The following is a 24,649-nucleotide window of genomic DNA, read 5'->3' as shown; positions in this document are numbered from 1 at the left end:
TAATAGAAACACGCCATAAAAACTTAACATTGGGCCCTAAAGTTCATTGACCCCTGCCTGTGAGCTTTGACCTTGAGGTGACCTTCATAGATGGTAAAATGTGAAACTTTGTATGACGCCTCCTTCCTCAAAGTTTGATTGCAATTGAAGCCCAGAGTAAAGAGTTATTGAAGTTTTTGTAGCGTTACGGACGGACGGACGGACGACGGACGAACAGACGCCGCAGGCGATCCCTTTGTCTCCCCTCACCTCCGGTGGGCTCAACAAAAATTGCGTTCAATAACTGTAGCAGAGCTGCACATTTTACAATGACCCATTCATGAACCTGGCCACGTAAGGGATAACTACAATGTACCATGGTAAATGAATGCATGTTCCAGCGGAGGCACGGCCAGGTAATTGTAACCTTTGTCTACGAAAGGAATTTTGGCCCGAGCCTGGCGCTGCTATTGTTCATAAACTTTTCCATTGGTACCTGGCCCGAACTTGGCCCGCGCCTGGTACTAGCTTTATGCAGCAGCGTCAAAATAGCCCGAGACTGGTGCGGACCACACTTTGGCCCCACCCATTCATAAACTCAACATTTTACAACTTAGCTCTGGCCTGGCCCGAGCCAAGAGAGTTACAGAAAGGGGTATTAATATCTCATGTGCAAAGTTAGCCATGATAAATGATGAATCAATAAGACAGTATGTTTTCTAAAGTGACTTGTTGATTTGTACCATACAGAAACAAATGAATAAATAAATGAAAGTTAAAGGGAATGTACAGTACTGGATGAGGTGGGGATTCATGTTTTGAACATTCCTAAGTGAGATAATGAAAAGCCTCTTATGAAAAATGAAAAAGCATATAATGTTAAGAAGGATTCAACATTTATTTGATGAAAATTGGTTTTCAAATGGCTGAGATATCCAAAAAAGTGATAATAGTAAAAGGCGACATGCCACAACTTTATTAGAATCTGTTTGTTTCACCTTGTTTTTGGATATCTCAGCCATTTCAAAACCGATTTACATCGAATAAACTTTTGATACCCCTTAGAACTGCATGCTCTTTGACATCTCATAGAGTGGTTTCTGAATATCTCGCAAAACGTTAAAAGCTAAATCCTCACCTCGACCAGAACTGCACACACCCTTTAACCTTAATGTAACACTCAACATCTGTCAAACATAAATGTTGGAAAATCAATACAAATCTTATCTAAAAGTCCCAAGATTATACCACACGCACTCAAGACAAACACATATAAGACCAAATGAATAGGGAAAACCATCTTTCCTACAAGAGGACATAAACTATAACTCTAAAATCCTGTTCAGTCTGTTAAGTGTCAATCTGGACATTTCAGCAGCTATGTGTGACAATACTAGCATGCCACAATGGGGAATATGAGAAGTGCAACTTTATAGATAAAGCCATAGATGCACACCCCATTGTAAGGTGGCCAGATCTGGTTACCATATGTGTCACATTGTTCTGGAACATAAAACATTAAAAACCACACAATGAGAGCTTTGAGGAAGTCCTTAATTGTTGTTCATGAAACTGATCACTCTATACCATAGTCGTCTATAGCCTGGTGCAACCATCACCATGCCTCCATTTCTCCACACCAAACACAAAGTATACACAAAGATACGGGAATGTGTGTACAATTGGGACTAGGTTCTGAATGATCATATGATGTGGTCTTGCTTTGTGCATCTCTTTTACACAATAGAGCCAGCCAGAAGAATCGGTGTCTAACTTGACATGTGAATTATCTCATATCCATGACGGGCCATACAGAATGCAGTAGCAACATGGAATTCACTTTGATCAGCAGGGAGAAATACTGGCAGGACTGCGCAAGAAAACTGGACAATCACTGCACTACAGAAACATCTGATTCATTGGATGCTTCAATTTGAGTGTGTCGTCTGGACATATATCAATCATTAGCCACATTCACGTGTACAAAATAGCTGGATAATGATCCCGATCCGTATCTCGAGATTTTAGCAAGTGTTCACGCAGACAGAAATAGTGGGATAACGATTGCCATCCAAATCTCAAGATTTTTTTTGCAAGCGTTCATATGGACTGAGAAATATTCCGCTAAGTGTGCCTTACTGCATGCACTTCTCTTTGCCCTTTGTTCTTGCGGGTCACAGTGGTGTGGTGCGCATGCTGTTGTGATATGCATTTTGAATGATGGGATATAAAATCTTGGGGCAATCTTTTTTTTAGCGTTCAAATGGTCATCACAGGGTCAATTATCAGGATTATTAAGAAATAAGTGTGAGATTTCTTGGGATTTGCATTGCGGTGCTGCTCGTGATAATTGGTGGGATTTTGTGTCCACACAGGCAAAAATCTCGGTATTTTGATTGCTATGCAAATCTTGAGATTTGTATCCCGCTAATTTGCATGCATGTGTATCCCACCATTGATTCTTGGAAGCTGTGGTATTTGCTCCATAAGTCATTACACATTCAGTGTCATCTCTGTAACCGAGATTTCTGTACCAATGACACTTTGCGAATTACTATCTGACACTGAAATCAATTCTTTTATAGAAAGTTTGCCAGATTCTTTCAAGTACAGATACTTTTGTATCATACACTAAAGTGTTCATTTCCACCTGTCTCATAGCTTGAGAAAGAGAGGATATTTCCTAACAGGGATTGTATTTGAGCCACTCGGTATGGGTGACTGGGCAATTTAATGTACTGTAAAAGTGGATATTTTTGCGCGACTAATTTTTCGTGCTTGGCCGGTTAAGAAGAGTTTTGTGAGTTTTTAATTCCGCGGAATCAAGACGTTAACTACTGGAACATATGGCACACAAAAATATTCGTGTGCTTTTATTTTCATGCTAGCTTCTGGTTGCGCAAAATGCACGAAAATTTCAACACTGCGAAAATTTCCACTTTTACAGTAAATCAAGTAGGGAAACTTTTAAAAATTGATACCTTCTTCATGGAATGTCCCATTTTCACAGAGAGTGTCATTAATCTTTCTGCACTTGCTGAGATATTGTATATGCCATCTTTTTGTTGGATTTTTATTTTACTGCTAACAGAAAATTCAACAATGCGCCATATTACCTATGACCCCGACATGAATGTGATGAGCATGTGTACATTTCTATGGTCATTGATGTGCTCCAGGATTGAAGAGTTAACTACTCACGAATTGTCAGGAAGTCCCGATTCGGAGAAAAAGAAATAGACTGTCTAAACATATACCGTATGCAGTACATGCAGGCTTGGTATAACACATGTCTAGGGAAACTCCCTCTTTACCCATCTACTGCTAGACACAGGTATTTATGAGCTTGAACGACTTTGCAAGAAAAGAAACTAGAAATGTCGCTTTGGCGACTGGTATGCCTCCGCCATAATGCATGATTTTCCCAATAGGTCTAGATAGTACATGTGGACACTGTGTGATTACATTTTCACAAAATTGGCAAAATACTGGAATGACAAGTTTGTCACAAATGTGTTGAATGTTCACCTTCCTTGACGTAGGTTTAATTGGATGAATAAGAAAACATGTATCTAGGGATTTAAGGACTTTAACTTGACTTTGACCCATTCGCACATTTAGGCATTGAGTAATTTTCAAGGTACAGGTGTGGAGAAAAAGTGCAATTTCTGAATTGAATAGTAAATTGTTACCATTTTCATCTGGCCCTTGACCCTAAAATTCATAAGATAATTACTTTCAGGTAGAACATGCATAATATGTACTAAGTTTCAAGGTAACTTGAGCCACTTCCGAGATATGGAGGAAAAAGTTGTTCAGCACTTTCACTTGATCTTTGACCTTTTGACCTTTGAGGCAAAAAGAGAAAAAAAAACCTTCCAGAGAATTTCTATTAGGTTACACATGCATACACCAAGTGTAAAAAAATAACCCTGCTGGCATTACATAAATATGAGGGTAATAGTGAAATTTTGAAGTCTTGCACTTGACCTTTGACCCCTGACCTTTGACCCCATGAACCCTACATTCTCTAGATAATCACTTCCAGTCAGTACATGTATATACTATGTTCCATGAAGATACCTTGAACAATTTTCCAAGGTACGGAGAAAAAAAAAGAAGTTTTAATATTTTTACTTGACCTTTTGACATTTGACCTTTGACCTCATGACCCAAATTTTCACCAGAGAATCTTAATTGGGTAATACATGTGTACACTAAGTTCCAAGAAAATATCCTCAGGCATTCAATAGATATGGTGGAAATAATGAAATTTTATGTATTTGACCCTGACCTTTTGGCCTTTGACCTTTGACCTAATGACCCAAACTTTCACCAGAGGATCTTAATTGGGTAATACATGTATACACTAAGTTTCAAGAAAATATCTTCAGGCATTCAATAGATATGGTGGAAATAGTGAAATTTTATGTATTTGACCTCGACCTTTTGACCTTTGACCTTGAGCATGTGCACCCAAAAGTTGATAGGCACAACTTCATCCCCTAATACACATACATGCCAAGTTTCATTAGGATACCTCAACAGGTTTCGATAGTTACCTTGTCCACAAAATTCATTACGGACGGACGGAAGGACGGACGGACGGACAACCCGAAAACATAATGCCTCCGGCACCACTTCGTGGCGGAGGCATAAAAAAGAGACCCAGGGGATCTCACTCGAGTATCGCAAGTTCACCTTCCATGCATTCTTACAGACTACAACCTGAAAACACTAAGAACTTGGGGGCGGGGGCAGCTTTGAGGGCTTCCATGGGGTATGGTGTCCAGTTGCACATTCTATGACACATGGTAAAAGTACACTTGTATTTAGAAAATTTGACTAAGCAGTTAAAGAAAAATTGATCAAAATGTAAAAACTAGCCTCAAATTTAATCCCTGCCTAAGCCCTGAATCTACCATAAATAACCTTAATAAAAGTACACTCACTAATGAATTAATTCAGAGTATTTCTGGTTTTAAACAATATTTTGCATAGTTCATACTGTCATTCCAGTGACAATTTCTGCCAAGTTTGGTGACAAATTTGACCATGTGCCCTTCAAGAATAAGAAGAATATGTGGCGGTACACACCCCCCGCCCCCCCGACCCCACCCTAGGAGCTGCCATGAACTGACTTACAATGCACGACGAAAGACGCACAATGCACAATGGACGCTGGACATCGGACGGTGAGTGGTCGCAATATAGCTCACTTGAGCCTTTGGTTCAGGTGAGCTAAAGACTAGGTAAGATTGGAATAAAGCAGAAATGTACTTACGTCCATCAAACTTCTAGCTAGCAGACTTTCTTTGGCCACCAGGTTCAGCATGTCAGTCACTAAGGCATCCTGGGTAATGCATCAAAGACAAAAACAAAATAGGGAGAAAAAAGAGATAGAATACAAAGCGGTTTAATTGTGAGTGTGATCATAAACTTGCTAAATATTCGTCAGGTTTCATGGTAAAGTAAACTCTTGCTTTCATCACATTCCAATATCAAAGCAGGCACTGAAAAACCTGAACTTGCTTTTTGTCACAGTAAAGGGAAATACATCATTATGGAAACGGTTTTGCTTCTATTTTTTTTTTTTTTCGGAGGGGGGGGGGTTGTTGGGGGGAGAGAGAGAGAGAGGATGTTGGGAAACAAACAGTAGAAGTAAAGCAAGGTGATGAAAATGAAAGTTAGACAAGATGCGCAGAATTTTGTCCATGAGAATTATATTACGGAAGAAAAGCAATAGCTGTCTCAATAATGTGACTGTAAAATTCACTCACATAGTCTATGGATTACTGTATACGCCGAATATTTCGCGAGGTTTTTATTTTCGCAAATTTCGCGAGTCGGGTGCTATTCGCGAAATTAAAGACACGCGAAAATATTGACTCTGATCCCGATGTGAATGTGACGTACACGTATACGTTTCTCCGTTTAGTACAGGACTCCACGATCGCGAATTTAACCACTCGCGAAATCGTCGGGAATAATTTAGACTCGCGAAATATATGGCGTATACAGTATCACCGTCTTGTGCAAGAAATGTCACTAGTCCCACACCAGAGGACATAGTGTCCTTATCACATACAAACATTTGTTTGTTTGCTTCATTTCCATCTGAGAAGATGGCTAGATAGTCCTATTCAGCTACACTAAGCTGGTCTTCCATGGGGTCCAGTTGGATGCGAGGCGGGACCACTTCACTGGGTTAAACACCCTGCTCTTTGCGATGAATAAACGAAGCGGGATCTTTTACGTGCATGATGAGTTGTGACTCTCTCATACACAGGACCTCCATTTTAAGTCCTATCCAAGGGACAGCGTGTTTTGCCCCTTACTAGAGGAGATGGTATGATTGCACACAATATTGCTCAGTGGGACTCGGGAATCGAACTGGGGTCCTTTGGATCATGAGGCAGACACACGACCGACTGAGCTAACTCACCGGTCTTGTGTGAACACTCCTTTCTTTCACTTAGGGTAAAATGAACCATCTCTTATACACAAGCTCCAAGAACAGAAAACTTTACTTCAAGAACATCATGTGTGGCCAGAAATCAAATAATGCATAATGCTATCTGATGATTTCTGATATGACAGCTTTTTTTTTTTTTTTGTCATAGTAGCCTTTGATAAAATCCTTCAGAGTAAAGTGAGGTACCTACATTTTAGATGTATCTGTGGTTTAGCAAATATAAAAGCAGTCTAAAAATTTTTATAGCAGTATTTTCAAGTGGGACGTTTCTCAAAATGTTGAGATGTACATGAGCTTCCCTTTAGATGCACATCTATTAGCTTTGAGGCATCTTCCAAACATCTGAAGTTCTGAAGGCACTGGCCGATTATTGAAGCTGTGAAACCAAAACCTCTTCAGCGAGGTGTCTTGATGGCTGCATTGTTTGAATTTTTTGTTTGAAGTATCACAAGCACTCCAGAGGTATAAAAAAAGAGAAAAGAAAAAGAAAAAGAAAAAAAATGTATTTTTGTACAAGACAGCAACAGATGATTGTTAAATAAAGATCTTCAAATATTTGATGGGGTCATAAAAAGCACATAAGAGTCTGAATGTCTGAGATTTGAAAATTGAAGTATAAAATATGTAAGCACTCATGATGTGAGAGCCTTTTACCACTGCACAGACCCAATAGTTTCAACTTTTTATTACACTGTCTTGACGAGTATTGACAGAAACATCAAATAAGTTAAAAGAAGAGACAGAAGTGAAAGTTAAATGTGAGAATGGACATGTTGTCATCTTCGTCTAACATGTCTAATCCTCCTGGTGTATCATAATAATACTCTTATTTCAGCAGAGTATTCATCATCTTCAGTAACAGAGACATAGCACTGTCAGCCATCAACATTTGTGGTATACCATTGGTAAAGAGAGGCATACCCTAGTCCATAAAGTGCACAAAGCCTGACAAAATAGAACTTCCCAAACGGTCTTAAAACTACTGACTGCTCTGGAAGAATAAAACAGCTTGTTCTTGGCGAGAAGACACCCGCAATTTCCACCTGTCGATGTAGGCTCTTGGAATGAATGCTACATTGTACATCTGTACGTGGCTTGCTACAGGGACGACAGATTGGGAACATTAACTGAATAGGCCCATTCACACTTTATACGATGAAACACCACATTATTTCCTAATGTGAATGCATCTATTATTTTATTACTACCCTCATTATTATATTATATTACATCATTATTTTTGCAATTATTACCCACGCTGATGAAAATAGGCAGGGGGTTATGTAAAGGGTTCCGTATGTTTGTTTGTTTGTTTGTTTGTGTACAAGATAACAAGAGAGTGGGTGAACGGATTTGCATCAAATGTTCAGGGAATGTTTGGATAGTGACAGGAAAGAATCGATTAGATGTTGGTGATAATCGGTTGACCCCTACAAATTCTGTGTGACCTTGTAGTTTTGACCCCATAGTATAGTGACCACTCCAAGCATTTTCCTGTTTCTTACTTTGCTATTTTCCACTACCATACGAAAACAGAACTCCCAGACGACGGACTTCGCTGCTCAAATGTTCATAAGAATTCTGAAATTTACGTTTATTTGAGGGACTAGTCCTGAATTTGTGAAAATTTTGTGAAAGTTAACTTTCCGTAGTCACAAAATGGCCCGTACTTGGTGATTTTCATATTAATATTGATTCTTTTTTTCGTTGGAGGAACATTCCTCAATCACGGAAAAATTTTGCTCTGTCCCAGTCACACTGCATGATATGTGTGTTCAAAGTCAATGCGTGTTCAGGGCAGCTGAAAATGCACCGCGCATTACCCTGTTGGCGCAAAATTGCATCGGGGACATTGCGGCGCTCGTTGGTGACCGAATACTGGTGCAGTGGACACTTGCATTCAACCCTTGTACATTGAATCACTGCATCGGCACGTACGGAAATTTTGTTTTTCTTTTGCGTTTTTGCGGATACCATCACACTCTCAGCTTGTGATAAGCAAAATATCTCGCAAGAAAACGGCGTATTTCTTGATTTTTAGCGCTTTTTCGGCGACCCGTACTCTTAAAACTGGGCTTAATTTGCACGCACTTTGGAAAAGTTGCGCTGATTCTGCACTTTTGACGGTGGAATTTGGGTTTTTCAATGGATTTTTGGAGGGAACTAAAGGACTTTCCTGTTGTGAATGAGCGTGCCAGTATGTGAAATGATGTGATTTGCGTGTGTTGTGATGGTAGAACTCACTGGCTGGTGATTAGTGATAAGTGACCGAATTCCGGTAGGTGACCAAATACTGGTAGGCTTACCCCCTACTCTGTAGTGCCGCTAAGGCATGGGCCTGCCGCCTTTGACGGCCCCTCTAGTTAATGCTATTTTCATTGTCATTATTATTATCAACATTGTTGTGGTTGAGGGGTGGAGAAAATAGCAAGATACAAATAGAATGGTGCGACTGGTTTGAAAACCAAGTCACCCTGGATTAGTTTCAATGTCTCATATGGTTATCAATACGTTGGAAACAAGCATCATAAAACACTTCTAAAACAATATGCCATGGCAAGTGTTTCACACTCAGTAATATGAGAAAGGCAGGTTGTTCCATTCTGACTGTCCAACAGAGAATAGTGTAGGGCCTACATTGTCTGAATCCTTGTACAGAGGAGAGTCCATGCCCAATGATGAGTTAACATAAAATATATAGTAGACAGGGAACAAAGAGAAATCTTAAAGTTGTCATGGAAGACTTTTTCACGCACTTTGAAGGTTCACGCCTATGAATATTGACCCCGATTTACAGAAAAAAAGATGATGCTTTGACAGGTATGAAACTGAGACTAAACCTTGTCATTTTCACAGGGTCAAAGGCATGATATCAAATCTAAAAAGTTCAGATAGTCTTGATCAAGGGTCGCCGGAGTGATTAGTGATTCAGAGAAAGTAAAGGAAGACTTTATTGTCCATTGAAACACTCAGCAAAGTTTCACATACATTGATATGCTTGGATACCTGGCAGTATTATAGCAATACTAAAAAAAAAAAAAATGAAATGTCGCTATGGCGACTGATGCATCCGCCATAATGCATGATTCTCCCAATAGGCATATAGTACAATGTCTTCACAATGTGTGATCCATGACAGTTTCACATAACTGGCAAAATATTGAAATGACAGGTTTGTCAGAAATGTCTTGAACTGGGTTTGCTATAATTTTCTAAGAGTGCAGGTACACATATTTGGGGAATTTTGGGGAAGTTTATGCAATGAGTAATTTCCAAGGTACGAAGAAGGAGTGTGATGACGGTACAAAGTAGATTTTTTAATGTTTTTTTGTTTTTTTTTTTTGGGGGGGGGGCATTGAAACCTGGCCTTTGACCTTTAACCTTTGACCTTTGACCTTCTGGCTGGAAATTTCCCGGAGAATCTCCATTAGGTAATGCATGTATTAAGTTTTGAAACTAATAATGCAAGCATTGCATTAAATACTAGTATATGAGGGAAGTAGTAAAATTTTGAGGAGTTGACCTTGAACTTTGACCCCCTGACTATTGGCCCATGATCCCTAAATTCCCTAGATAATCCCTGCCAGACAGTACATGCATATGTACCAAGTTCCACAAAGATACACCGAACCATTTGCGAGAAAAGTAATATTGCAACATTTTCACCTAACCTTTGACCTTTTGACCTTTGACCTTATGACATGAAACTCTCTCTGGAGAATCTTTACGCAGTAGTACATGTCCACACCAAGTTTCAAGAAAATACCTACACATGCAGTATATGCATATGTACCAAGTTCCACAAAGATACACTGAACCATTTGCGAGAAAAGTAATATTGCAACATTTTCACCTAGCCTTTGACCTTTTGACCTTTGACCTTATGACATGAAACTCTCTCTGGAGAATCTTTACGCAGTAGTACATGTCCACACCAAGTTTCAAGAAAATACCTTCGGGCATTGCATAGATATGGGGGAAATTGTAGCATTTGACCTTGACCTTTTGACCTTTGACCTCTTGCCAATGTCACTAAAATCTACTCAACTAATTGTCCCATCATACATCATCCTTGGACCAAGTTTGGTGAAAGCTGCTTCATCCAGTTTTGAGTTATCACGTAAACAGATAAATTTTAGGATTTTACCTTGATCTTTGACCTTTGACCTCTCTCCGATTTCACTGAAAAACTAATCAAGTAATTGTCCCATCATACATCATCCTCAAACAAAGTTTGGTGAAATTTGCTCCATCCAGTCTTGAGTTATCGTGTAAACGGATACAATTTCATGATTTGACCTTGACCATTGACCTTTGGCAGATTTCACCCAAAATCTAATAAAATAATTGCCCCATCATACTTCATACTTGGACCAAGTTTGGTAAAATTCCAGTAAGTATTACTCAAGTTATCGCGTAAACGAAAGCGGACGGACAGACGTACGGACGTATGTACAGACATACGGATGTACGGACGTACGGACAACCCGAAAACATAATGCCTCCGGCACCACTTCGTGGCGGAGGCATAAAAAAACTGTTGAAACTACAACAGTAATTAAAAACACAAGATACTAGCTAGAAGACCTCTTTTAATGTAATACAACTGTTGGACTTTTGTAGATTTATAATGGAACACAATAAAAACTTTTCTCAACGCTCAGAAAGGTTGCGAGTGGGCTTAGACGTATGGTGGCTGCCCAATATCTTTTATCCTAGAACATGCCCATATAAGGAACTCCAAAACTGAAACCGCGCTACATATTTTTTTTCCTCCCCGCCTGTGAAGTAAAGAGACTGAAACTAAGGGACATCATAAAGAGTATGAGAGTTTGGAGTAGTCCGGAGCAGAAGTGAAAGAAAAATGCAAGTCGGTTGGGGTGTTAATACAGGCTTGTATGCCGTCAAAACATTTAATTGTTGTTTTCACCTACAATACTGTATCTACTTCCTGGTCTTATTCCAGAAGTGATCAGAACTTCTCATGTCTGTACGGTATCAAAAAACAAAGGGAGTAACAGGCACACACAGAGTAATTCAACAACTGGGGGAGGGGGGGGGGGGGGAGAGCCAGCAACTAGTGTCGGGGACAGTTTCGAAATCGGTCTGCCTTACATTCATGTCTCAGTTATCAGCCGTGAAGGTTAATATTCTCACAAAAACTTCAGCCAAAAATTCTTGCCCGTAATTCCTGCATCATCGGAAAGGGAATGGTCTTGTTTAATGAAGTCAGTTCAGATATAATGTCCTTCCAAAACTATCTATCCCAGCCACAACATCAGCTCTGGCTGAGGGTATACAAAGGATACTGAAATGCAAGCAAATGAAAGCTGACGTATTGTGAAGACAGTAGAGTGTGTTCAGATATACTTTACTTTACTTTAACTTTTGCAAAACAATGGTATAAGACACAGCCTGTTCATTGATGAAAGTTCAGTTATCTCCTGCTGCTCTCCTTCAAATTGATATGTGTGCATCCTGCACTGCTATCCTTCCACTAACCGTCAAAGCAAAAAAAAAAAAAAAAAGCCACATTCGATCTACTTTGATTTGTCCCACACAAGACAGGTGCACACTAATGTGCATGAAAATGTAGCTCTTCAAATTCATGAAATTCTTCCGTCGAGATGTTTTCATTGCAACTGATTGACAAATTGCCCTACATCGACAGGAGGTCGTAGGTTCGAATCCTGCTCCAGTATGTACGCCCATGATTTTTTATCATGGCTACTACTAAAACACTGATCAATTCAGTGCTCATTTACGTCGATGTAGGGCAATTTGTCAATCAGTTGCAATGTAGCTCTTGTATGGAAAAGGTAGTTTCTAAATCAGTTCAAGAAACACGAATCTGTATAGGGATCGTCTTGGTGTAACAGCCTCACCTTTGAAGGCACTGCCATGGACAGATACTATGAAAGTGCAATAAATATAAGACTTGCCAAAAGGATACTTTGCTGAGTGGGCTGAAAGTTAACAGTGAATTTCTACTTTCCTTCCAGTACCAGTTTTAGTAGGGGATCACTACAGAGATATAGAAAAGAAAGTATAGCAGGATGAAAAGAAGAAAAAGGGAATTAATAGGTGGAGTCACAGGAAAGGTAAAGATAATGGGTGGGAGAGTTGGGAGTAGAGAAGGGGGAATACCCCATTCAGAGTTCCCAATAACATGGCACGACCTCAAAGAGACATGTTGGATGTGTTAACCCCATCACATGATGGGGACTCTAAAACGGTCGCGGCGCAAGCACACAGCACGAGTCTGGGGTGAGTGATCTGGAGTAAGTCTGAGGTAAAGATCGTGCTACCCAGCCTAGTGCGAGTCTAGCACAACCTCATAGAGTTGTGCTACACTCACAAAATAGTTGAAGGGGCTCTTAAATGGTCTTGGAGTGAACGCGGGACACACTTCTGGGAGAATATAAAACGGAGTGATAGTGAAAGGGAAAGGATAATGGGTGGAATGGATATGAAGGAGATCAAACAGTGTTAGGCTAGGGCTACAGTACCTTGCATTGCTCCACTTTTAGCTGCGCATCGTCCAGCTCCTCCTTGATGGCGTCAACCTTGGCGGCATTCTCCTGGATGTTGCCCTTTCCCAGTGATGTGGCCCTCGATGCTGCATGGTATCTTCAAGACAGAAGCGGGATATAACCAATCCATAATTTATATAGGTCACTCGCTATGTAACTCTATACCCATCTCCAAATCAGTTCTCAGTGAGTATTGCCATTGTAGCTGCAGTCATTCTAGGTTGTGATAACACTGATATACTTCAAGAATTAGGGCTTTGATTACATGTCACACAAGCCTAAAACCAAGTCTGTGAGACTAGACTACACTTCAGCTGACGCCCCCCCCCAAAAAAAAAAAAAGATTCACAGACCAAAGACATTATGAAAAACAGTATAACAGCATTTAAGGATACTCCAACAGAGTTTACTGAAAACAGGATTACCACACAAGTATAACAGTGAACTCTGTTACAAATTGAATATTTCCTTTATTATCATCCATTGTATGTGTCTCTAGTGTGAGGAAATATCTTTAAAGGGGATGGTTAGTAACTGATCAGTGGGAATCAGAGGGAATGCTGGGGTGATTGTTCCAATCCTTGTAGGATTCATTTAAGAGTACATTATAGGCCCGTTATCTACAGTTGTGTGAAAATTATTTGCTTCAGAATGGTCTCATATTCCAAGTTATGTGCAATTCAATGTTTCCAGGTTAGCATGCCTGTACAATGTCGGGGCGATCGTTAATGGGCCGTTAACATTGAACTGCACATTACTTGAATATGAGACCATTCTGAAGCAAATAATTTTCACACAACAATAGATATATAATGTACTCTTCAATGAATCCTACAAGGATTGGAACAATCATCCCCCAGCATTTCCACTGATCAGTTACTAGCCATCCCCTTTTAGGGAAAGATCCTCAAAAACCTCTGTGGATTCAGTGAATCCCAAAAGGTTTTATGTTGGGGAGACTCAAAAAAGGCATTGAAAAGTCATGTTATGGTTAACATAATGTGTCATCCCTCTCTAGATTAAAACTTTTCAACAACTTGTGATGTCACTGTTGTGCAATAATAATGAGAAAATCTATTGAAGTAAAATAACACATACATTTTTCTAGGATATCGAAAGAGCAATTGATGTAACTCCCCCACAAGGGACAAAGAAAAATATCTGGCCAAACATATGTCGCTGAAAAGTCAAGGGGGTAGGCCTATGTACTTTTCATGCCAATTGAAACTTGTGCAAAAAAAAAAAAAAAAAAAGGCCATAAAGTCCCTAGTTTGGTGAGGAATTCTAATAAACAAGAAACCAACAAACAAACTCTTCCCTTTAAACCACATATGCACACATTAAATTAATCTCACAAAGCAACAGCCTTCCTCCCACACACTCCACTATCATTCCAGCATGTTGTACATGCAGCACCAATCGTTTTAGCGCATATCAATCAAAAGCCCCTATTTCGCTGGTATTCAAATTGGCAGTATCGGAAACTGAAAGTTGCGCGCGCGGGTGAATACATGGCTATCTAGCTGTCTGTGACTAAGAGTCTGGGCAGCCAAGAGGCCATTCACTCAGCCCCACTGTCCTTTCCTTCTCTGTTAGTTTCCCCTCCTCCCCCTTTCCCTCTGCTGGGGTGGCCCGGCAACATAAATTATCGCCGATGGAAAACAGACACACAAATTACGACAAATAAAAACATATCTGAGGGTAGAGCCATCTTTCCTGTATTGCACCCAAGAGTCCTGTGCCCCAGAGAAGCCAAGCAGACAAGCCCCTGAGGTACATAATACTACACTACTAGGGGTCATGCCAACCCAAGGTCCAGACCCTCCGGCTCTAATATAGGTCGGCTGTGAGGTCTGTCAGAGGTATCGGGTTTTTTTTTTTTTTTTTTTTTGGGGGGGGGGGTAGTAACGGTTAGACCTCAAGGGAGGGGGTGAGTCACGCTCTGTCTGTCAGCTGGGGATACCCCCTTTCCCTCCTCTCTCTCTCTCTCTCTCCTCTTCCTACGCAACAGTTCAAGTTTACGACCGGTGATGAAACATGGCTTCATGACCGAGGATGGGATCGTAAGGGGCAGAGTCGTTCTCTTCCTACATCGAGCCGACATCCGCCTGCGTGCTGCAAGTTACAGGTTGTTTCTTCCCGTATCTATTTTTATTTCTTGTTTTGAATCGTGGCAAGAAGACGACTTGAAAATGTGCAACAACAGGTCTGATTACACGGAACTTGCTAATGAGTTAACGTACATGAACCAACCTTTGGGGGGACATTAATTTCTTTGAACAATTTTCCTGAAGCTAATTGCTTGCCATCAACAATGGGGCTCTTAGAACACAAATATTGCAAAAAACTCACAGTGTTTAATGCTATCTATCATTACAGGAAGGATCTTATTCCCTAAAACAATGAATTCACGGCGTTGCACACAATTACATTATACCGGTATGGTGTTTTCCCCTGCTATCATCCTATCAAATGAATCGTAACAAAATCTACAATGACATCTTTCAGAGCATGACCACCAGTTCATCCGTAAACCAGTTCTACACAAGTGCTTCACATGACTACTATTCAAGCTGTAAACAAGACACGATCAATTAAATCGACGCATGGACATGTGCAAACCAAGTTCAAGATTTGCCCATCATACATGTAACTTCGCCCATGTCAGACAAGCAGCATAATAATAGAGCATATGTTGCAGTGAGCGCCGCTCGTACAACACACTGAAGGGACATGAATGCACGGCCACAACCAGAGACATTGGAGAAAAAAATTTGTATGAAAGTCATGAATTTGCAGCGCACTGCATCATTCATTTTGGAGACAGGCATTTCCATTTAGAAGTGAATGAGAAGGAGAAGAAGAAACTTGTACAGTAGAACCTCGGTTGTCAGGCCACGTCGGGAACGGCGGGCGGTCGGATAATCAATCAGGCCAGATAAGAGAGATATGCTCAAATACAGCACTTTCTTGCATATCATGCCAGAGGTATACACGTTATTACCAATTCACTAATATTACAATTATCTGCATGGCGTTGTCATGTTTCGTACTTCATAAATTGATACCAGCCAGTCAATGTCCGGACAACAGAAAATCTGGATAATCGATGGTCGGATAATCGAGGTCCTACTGTAGTTGGAGATAGCAATAATGTGATGGATTGCAGCCTTAGCCTAGCTCCATAATCAGATTGTAACTGGCCGCTGAGTAAACTTCAAAACGAAATTTATGAGTTTGGAGTACAAAGCAGCATTTAGTTTAAATAACATTTCTGTAGCAAGATGTGAAGTTTTGAAAAGCAGTGATCTGAGGATCTCAACTATTCAAACAAGGAACGACATACAAATATGCTGGGAACCAATAAATCACGAAGTTCATGAAGGCCAAAGTGAAACTGAACCCTGGCGAAGTGTGAGTACTATTTGCCTGTTGGCATGTGACGTGGTCACATGACTTCCTTCTGCACCGCTTCCCTGTCCCCAACATATTGTATGCCATGGTGTATTTTGGTCCTACACATCCTCGAATGATTGTCACGGCATGAAATGACTTGGGTGTCATCACCTCCTTGGATTTCATAGTGCCCTTTTCACGTGCAACACACACTGGGGAGTCTGAAATCCAACCAGACAAATTTTACTTGTAAAGTAACAACAATAACAATAACAACAACAACAACAACAACAACAAACAAAACACAAAACCCCCTCTTTAGTGGTCAATCCATTGCTTTTATATCAAACTCACACAAAGGATACAATGGGAACATCAAAGCTTCATCTTGAGATCACCTGAAGTCTGAGAAGGCATTGACTGAAATTAACTTTGAGAGAAAATGGGTTATATCCTGCTCCAGAGGTTGATTTTTTATTTATTTTTTAATTTTTTTTGCTACCTAATGCATGAGCAAATGTGTATTCTTGATCTCGAGAACTGCAAACAAAGCCAAAAAGGTGTTACAGGAACTATATGACCAATATGCACACGAAAGAAGAAAAAAAAAAATACATTCTGACAGGAATATGAGCATGTGGGACCTGTGCAATTATATGGTTTCAGCTGCTCCTAAAAAGGGACTGAGATGGTTAAAATTTTGCACTGAAAGCAATACTTCATTTAGAAACTTTACTCACAAAGACATTGTTTTGAGGTCTTTTGTCTTCAAGTCGTGGAATGAAAGGACCCAAATTTGAAATGTGGTCTGTAATGCAGACCTTTCAACCTTTCCAAATGAAAAATAGGGATGGTTTGGCTCATAAGTAGTACAGAAAGAGCAGACCCCATAGGAGTGTGTAGTAAAAATTATCAAGAAAAATAGGAAAATTCCATTGAAACAAGAGCTGGGAATGGAGAATATTCAGATTCTTTTCTCCATACTCAGAATAGTTGGGAGGCCTGGTAATCGATAGTACTTTGGTATTTAGGTCAGTCTAGAGTTGGGCTTCTCAATCTTGTTTTTTAACCCAAAGCCCAGTAAGATTGCGTATGAATCTTTTTGATTTCATTTCTGCCCAAGATCGGGACCCATTGGAAGAAAAGCATGGGTTTTAGGACGGCTTGATAGAGAGAGGTACTATCACAAAATATTCTGGATTCTTGCACTGTAAAAGTGGATGTTTTCATATTTTTCTTCTTTTCCTTTTCTGTAGGGTCAATTCCAGTAAACTTCACCTATCTTTTATTAACAATTATGTGGATGAGCGTACTTCTGTACATACTTTATCATCTAAAAAAAAGTATTTGCATGATTATTATTATTATTATTATTATTATTTTTTTTTTTTTTTGCATGTGCATTACAGTGCAAAGTTTATGGAGTGTCTACCGGTACACAACAAAATATGTTTCATGTATAGTGTACAGTATGAGACAATGGGTTATCATCTATCAGAATATTACAGTCCTATTATGTTTCATTGAGTTTAATACTGTAAGTGCACAAATTTTCGTGATGTATTAAGTTTCGGCCGTTTCGTGCTACTTTTGGCTAGCAGAAATTCTAACACCCACAAAAATACCTTCACAATTTTCTCTGCACATTCTATTAAAATGGGTTGACAATTGTGCAGTGCGAATTCAAGAACACATGAATATTTTTTTGGGCCGCTCAACGCGAAATTTTAATTGCACAAAGATATGGAAATTTACAGTACTCCTTTTAACTTGTAGTTAAAAAAAAAAAAAAGAAGATACAATTCACAATTGTGAACACTAGCCAGATGAGACAGTTTTTAAGTTAATTTTCAGGAGTTGACCAATCTGATTTATGCCTTACTATTCAGAAAATTACAAGTTACAGGTGTCAGGAGACTAGCAACTGAAACAATATTAAAAATATTTTAGTATGAGAAGGCTAGACAAACTGATAGCATGAGTTTTTAACTGTATTGTTTCAAAGAAAGAAAATAACTACCTACAGATTAAATTCAACTGCAATGGGTAGTCGACAGGGATTCCTGCATCTTCTCATGCTCACACGCTACACTCTAATAATAAAGTATGGCTCCTTGGTAGCCATCAAATGTAACAAGTCATTACCCTCGACCACTGACTTCGAGGATTGACTATATAGCTACCTTTGCATATAGGGGAAACACTGTCCAATCTATACATTACACACCATTCCAAATTACATTCCCACTATCCTAGTGAACCTCCCCCAATAGGGCACCGAGGGAAAACAGCCTCTTTTAGCTCAATTTCAGTAGTAACCTTAGCCCACACCATTTCAACAATAAATTAATTTCTCTCCTTCCTACCAAAGTGTATTATCATTGGACGTTCCTAGTTGGAAGTTATGGCTGAAAAATGCCAAATTTAGCCACAGTTCAGCAACCTTTGAACACTGACCTTGTAGGATTTTAGCCCAAAATCAAATCCACTTACCTGGGCCTAGTGTCCGACCACAAAAAGCTACTATCGGGGCTTACACAGGCAACAGATTGGATTCATATGGACAACCTGAACACACAATACCTCAACCAGTATGAAGGTACTAATTCTGACTATACAGTCGAATACAAAGTGCTCCACGACTTCGCTCCATCTCAATAAAGTCCCATGTTGACTATGTATCAAGTCTCGGATGAAACTAGATACACCCTGTCTTCTTGCACCCTGCTTATTCCCTTACCCATACGCACTCTACAAAAGAGCAGATACATGCTCTTGCGCATGAATTGCTGGTTCCCATTTCAGTATGTAGTGCTTTTATCGTTTTGTCCATTTACAAATGTATATCAGCGTCTTAAGAGGTTTTAAACACATTAAAGTCAACAAGCAAATCAAAACTCAACATAACAGATATAAAGCCATTATAATGAGCAATTAACAGTCACATTTATTCCATGCTTTCATACTGGTGTCACATTGTACATGTACTTCTGCAAATGATCATGTTCCCTTTCTGCTCTGCTTTTTGTATTCTTCTTTCTTCTTATATAGCCTACCCAAGAAGATGATCTTGTGTGGGTAGGTAGGTGGGCCACTTCACCGGGTTAGCACCCTGCTCTCTACGATGAATTTAAATGAAGTGAGATCTTTTATGCGTATGGGGAATGGTGGCTCTCTCTCTCTCACACTCACAAAGGACCTCCATTTTATGTTCTATCCGAGGGACATGCAGGGTGTTCAGATGCAAAAAATTTATACTAGAACAGTATAGCTATACCAAAACGGTATAGCTATACAATGAATTTATACGTCTGAACGCTGACTAATGAAATGACGTATAACGAAACGACAGTAAGAGCATCGTTTCGAAGTAGAAATTGATAACGAATCATCAGTCCATCATGTATATTGTGGGTCTGAACATATGGCAACCAGGGAGGTGGAAGAGAGACTCTTCCACCTCCCTGTGGCAACCATAGAACGGTATAACTGGGTGGGGCTCATGGGAGCGCGCACAAAAGGTGACCCCATAGCTGTCACTCATGACCATAGCAGCATGCGCAGTGGGAAACTGCACATTTATACGACGTTTTCCATGAACGGTCGAGATTAGCGTCTGAACAGTCTGTCAGCTGTACGATGACTCTTTATACATTGTTTCTTTATCGAGTTTTGGTATAAACTGGCTTGCGTCTGAACAGGGGGAGTTTTTGCCTCTTACCAGAGAGGACGGTATGATTACACCAGGGAGGTGGAAGAGACACCTCCCTGATTACACACAGGTCATTATTTGGATTGGGAGGCAGATGTGCTACCAACTAGGTGGGTCTTCATCAGCTCGAGCTTGAAGAATAGCCCGCTATTTCTGATCCAAAGAATTAGCCCGATCAGAAAATGGCCCGCTAATTTTGCAGTGAAGACTGAAATAGCTCGCTATTCTGGTCAGAAAATAAACTACCGAAATCTTGGACTTATTTGCAGAATATCCAGCAAATTTGCAAAATAGCAGGCTATCTTCCTATCATACTAGGTAATATTATCGCTTTACTATTATATGGGCTGAGTTTACTTGTCTTTTCTTTTAACTCTAATACAAATTGTACTTTTTCTTGCCTCCTATTGTTTAGTACAAATATCAACAGTTTGTTGTATTTCAAAGTGCCTATTCAACACAAGAGCAATGTGACTCTATGTAAAACTTTTAATATCTGGTGTTAGACACAGAGCTTACCTGGAAAGTAAACCCTGGGCTCTGGATAGGGCTACTTAACCATGTACTTTGTTGTTATTCGTGTTTTGTTGTTGTTGTTGTTTTGTTTTTTTTTGTGTGTGTGTGTGTGTGTGTGTTTTGATGTTGTTGTTGTTTTTGTTTTTTGTTGTTGAACTGAATGAATGAAAAGATATGAAATCTTGGAAAATCTTGGACAGCATCAATCTCTATGTACATGCCAAAGTTATTAACATCATAAATCATAATGTTACTGTCTTTTATAAATTACCATGAGCTGTGACCTGTTATTTTGGTATCATCACTGTGATATTTCATATACTGTAGATCCCGAATACTTTGAAGGGGTTAATTTAGCAGGGGGTTTACTTTCGCAAATTTAGCTTGTCAAAAAAATTTGCGAATACATCAACTCACCAAATTACTGCACTCCTGTAATGTGAAAATGAGGACAATGCACTTACGTGCATCATTTGCAGGCGGCAGTTGCACAGAAATGCCTGGCCTACTACATGTATGTGCACATGCATGCCTACCCTGTATTATGCTGAGAGCAAGCAAGCAGTATGATACTCACGTCCCCAGATCGTGAATTCAGCCACCCGCGAACTCCCAATTTGCAAAGTATTATGCCCACAAAATATCTGGCATCTAAACAGTATTCACAATCTTTCTTTCCTGCATTGTTATTTGTTTATGATGACATAAATGGTATCCCGGGGTACCAAACAAAAATCAGCCATTTTGTTGAATTATTATTATTTTTTTTAAAAAGGTTGTAACCTGGATGCCAAAAAGAGGAAATTATTTTGGTGCTGGAGCTAGCGCGTGCTAGCCACTGCACTGCACTGCACAAAAGCACACGCTAGTGGTATCGCAGCTTCCATGCACGCATAGTATAACATGCAGTAGCATGGGAATGACTATGTACACACACACACACAGTGCATGCATTTTTATCTGACTGTCCTCGAGTGGACGTGAGGTGGCGCTACACACCGCGGTTACCCGGGGTACTACGGTACCCCGGGGTAACGTGTGATGCATCACATATAGCCTACATCTGGCACTGTGTTTGTTGAAAGTAGCCCTTGAAATGCAAATCTCTGAAATAAAGAAACGGCTGAAACAAATGTCATGATGACACTACCAGGCAACATAAAACTCAGAGATTATTATGTTGACTGATCATGTGACTGCAATAACATGACATATCAAAAGGAGTTGACACATGCATGCAGTGCCAGTCCGTGTCACAGTCAATATAAATTCAAAAGAAAGTGTAGACTAGCATATAATGATAAAGGTTTTTCACATCATTTGTTTGAAGTCTTACAGTGGAATGAAACCAAAATATAGACAGTATATGGATAGAGTACAAACAGTTTTGTAAATGTGGCAATTTTGATAGAACACAACAGTGAATTTTGAGGAAATTCCAACAGTTTGTTCAAAACTTATGAGTCTTTAAGGTTTTGGTACAGCCACTGCTGGATGAGAAGATGGTATTTTATTTCCCGTAATGCAAGACATGCAGGACAGTCCTGTCAAACTCCAAAAGACTTTATATGCATGCACAGTTTGGCCTCGCTCGAGCTGGGGCGATTTGAGTGGCGACTTTACTTTGTGAAGCAGTGTGATTCAGAATGCTATTTTGTTATTTTATTTTATTTTTATTTTTTTGCCTGTGTACATAAGAACCAGAGCGAAAAAAACCCCCAGTTACTTCAAGTTAATGCTATACTATTCTGATCGTAATGCTCGATTACAACCATTTATAGTTTCCTAATAGATCAGCCGGGGGTCCCATTTTTAAAGTGCGCTGAATAGATCCACTGAACATTGCATGAAAGCAAGCATCCAAAGTCAAACACATCCCTTGATCCTTGTGAAAAGTCCAAAGTCCAAAACTTTGGATCAACAGGACTGTCAGAACCAAAACACACAGCCACATCACCAAACATCCCAATCACAATCATCCTCAAAAGGTTTTTTAAATACCAGCCACTCTATACTGATCCTTATCGCAGGTGAAGTGGGTATTTTCAAAGGCAGAGAAGGGGGCGGCATCGCACATGTACAGTGGTATCATGCCTACCTCGGAAATGTGTTCATTACGATGGGAACAACTGTGCGTGCATGAATTTCCTCCTAACCAAAACACTACAACACAAACACTTCAGCGTGGGATGGCAAAGTGTGCATAAAGATATCCATAAACTGCTACATAATCAATACTGCATTCACCATTATCTTTCTTGAGTGGATTAATTTCCGACTGAGAATAAATTTTTTTGTAAAATCAGAAACGATTGCAGAATGAACCGGCCTTTTTCACGGCATAAAACTTTCCCAAACTTTGGCTGGCAAAATTGAGATAAGTTTCATGCACACAAAAAAATCCTGGTTTTACAGCATACCACTTTTTGAGAAAAAAAAAAAAAAAAAAATATATATATATATATATATACATATTCCCCATCTCAAACACGACATACTATGCACTTGAGTTACGGGAGGCAACATTTTTATGAATTATTTTATGACTATCGATTGACTGGCAAAATTTGCAAAAATAAGAATGCAAAATATAATATGTATGACACAGTAAACTATGTGGAACCAAAACAAATCAAAAGGTGTGAAGAAGTGTGCAATCATGCAAATCTAAAAACAGCTATTGATATCAAAGACCAGATAAAAGATAAATGTCTAGAGACTTAGCTAAAAAAAAAACACAAAAATATCTGGAGACTTTATATTTTCATGCTAATCTGTTCACTTCTTTCTCAACTTCTTACTCCCATGGGAGCCGCAAAAGTTATTGAGCGTCGAGCTTCTTCACAGTGAACCTTGGGAGAAAATTACTTGTGCTAGGCTTGAAGAACGATGTTCGTGCCATGTACGGGCATTACAAAATCATTTTTTGATTTTATAAGTGGCAGGCGAGAGGCTCTCCTGCCAAGAGGATGAGCAACTTCATATCTACGCCTATATTGGATGAGAGCAGAGTCATTATATCACTCTCTGGGTTCCTGCTCATTATTATCTCTAGGGAAATGCCACAACACAAGCTAGTCTTCTTACAAGGCATGAGTTGTTAATCGCCTCAACCCCTGACACACACTCACAGTTACGCCAGATGCCAATCCTGGCATTTCAGTGGATATCGTCGGTTGAGAATGATAAGGGCGTTAAGTTGTCACAAAACCCATAGTGTTCAAGATAACTTAACGCCCTTCTCATTCTCAACAGACGATATCTTTTAGTGAGACACCCTGTATGACCCGCAGATGTGCTCACCAGTTTCAACATATGCTGTCATTGAACAATCTACTCGTAGGAGAGGGGATTAAACCAAAAGATATAGAACTAGGATTACTTGCTCTGTGGGAATGCAAGCTTCCATCGCCCTTTCTACATCAATTGTGCTTGAACCATTCTAGAGACTTAGGTAGTACGTGGGGTATTCTAGCATTAATTCTTTTTATCTGATACCAGTAGAATTTATTGACCTTGAGACTCTAAAATTGAATACTCCATGGGGAAAAATCATACAGATGAACAGAATTTGAAAGACTAGGACATTGTTTTGAAAATAATTCACATTGAAATTTATAAGAAACGGGACGTAAATCTGACTACAACAGGAGAAAAGAACATATGATGATGATATGAACGTATATTGCATGATCTGATGAGCGTTTTGCTGCTGTCAGATGGCTGTGCTGGCAGGGACCATTTACAAAGATTACATGAATAATCATTACATCAGAGATGCATATCTCAGTGAATTTAAAAACGAGCAAATGCCTGTTATCACAAACTACCTTCTTTTTTATTTTGCTCACATGCAATGTGGAACTTGAACTGGCTTATTATTAAAATGCACATTGCAAATAATCATCTGCAGCACGTGTTGAATACTGTAAAGGTGGATATTTTCGTGAAAGTAATTTTTGCGCATGGGAGGGTAAGATTAATTAATCATGTATCTAATTCTGTGGAATCAGGACATTAAATAATGGGACATATGGC

At 39.6% G+C, this 24,649-nt stretch overlaps 1 protein-coding gene across 1 annotated transcript in view; it reads right to left on the bottom strand.

Moving 5' to 3' along the window:
* LOC140231611 (rho GTPase-activating protein 17-like) overlaps window positions 1-24,649 on the bottom strand; it is an 89,541-nt gene that overhangs the window by 24,311 nt on the left and 40,581 nt on the right. Inside the window, exons 7-8 of the mRNA XM_072311761.1 lie at window positions 12,964-13,084; window positions 5,264-5,332 (exon numbers count right to left, since the gene is read on the bottom strand). Coding sequence (XP_072167862.1) covers window positions 5,264-5,332; window positions 12,964-13,084 — 190 coding nt within the window. The remainder of the gene's footprint in view (window positions 1-5,263; window positions 5,333-12,963; window positions 13,085-24,649) is intronic.

Source organism: Diadema setosum, chromosome 8 (genome assembly GCF_964275005.1).
Source record: "Diadema setosum chromosome 8, eeDiaSeto1, whole genome shotgun sequence".
NCBI classification, from domain to species: Eukaryota; Metazoa; Echinodermata; class Echinoidea; order Diadematoida; family Diadematidae; genus Diadema; species Diadema setosum.
Note: the sequence above shows the minus strand (reverse complement) of the source record. Positions and strands in the feature narration are given on the sequence as shown.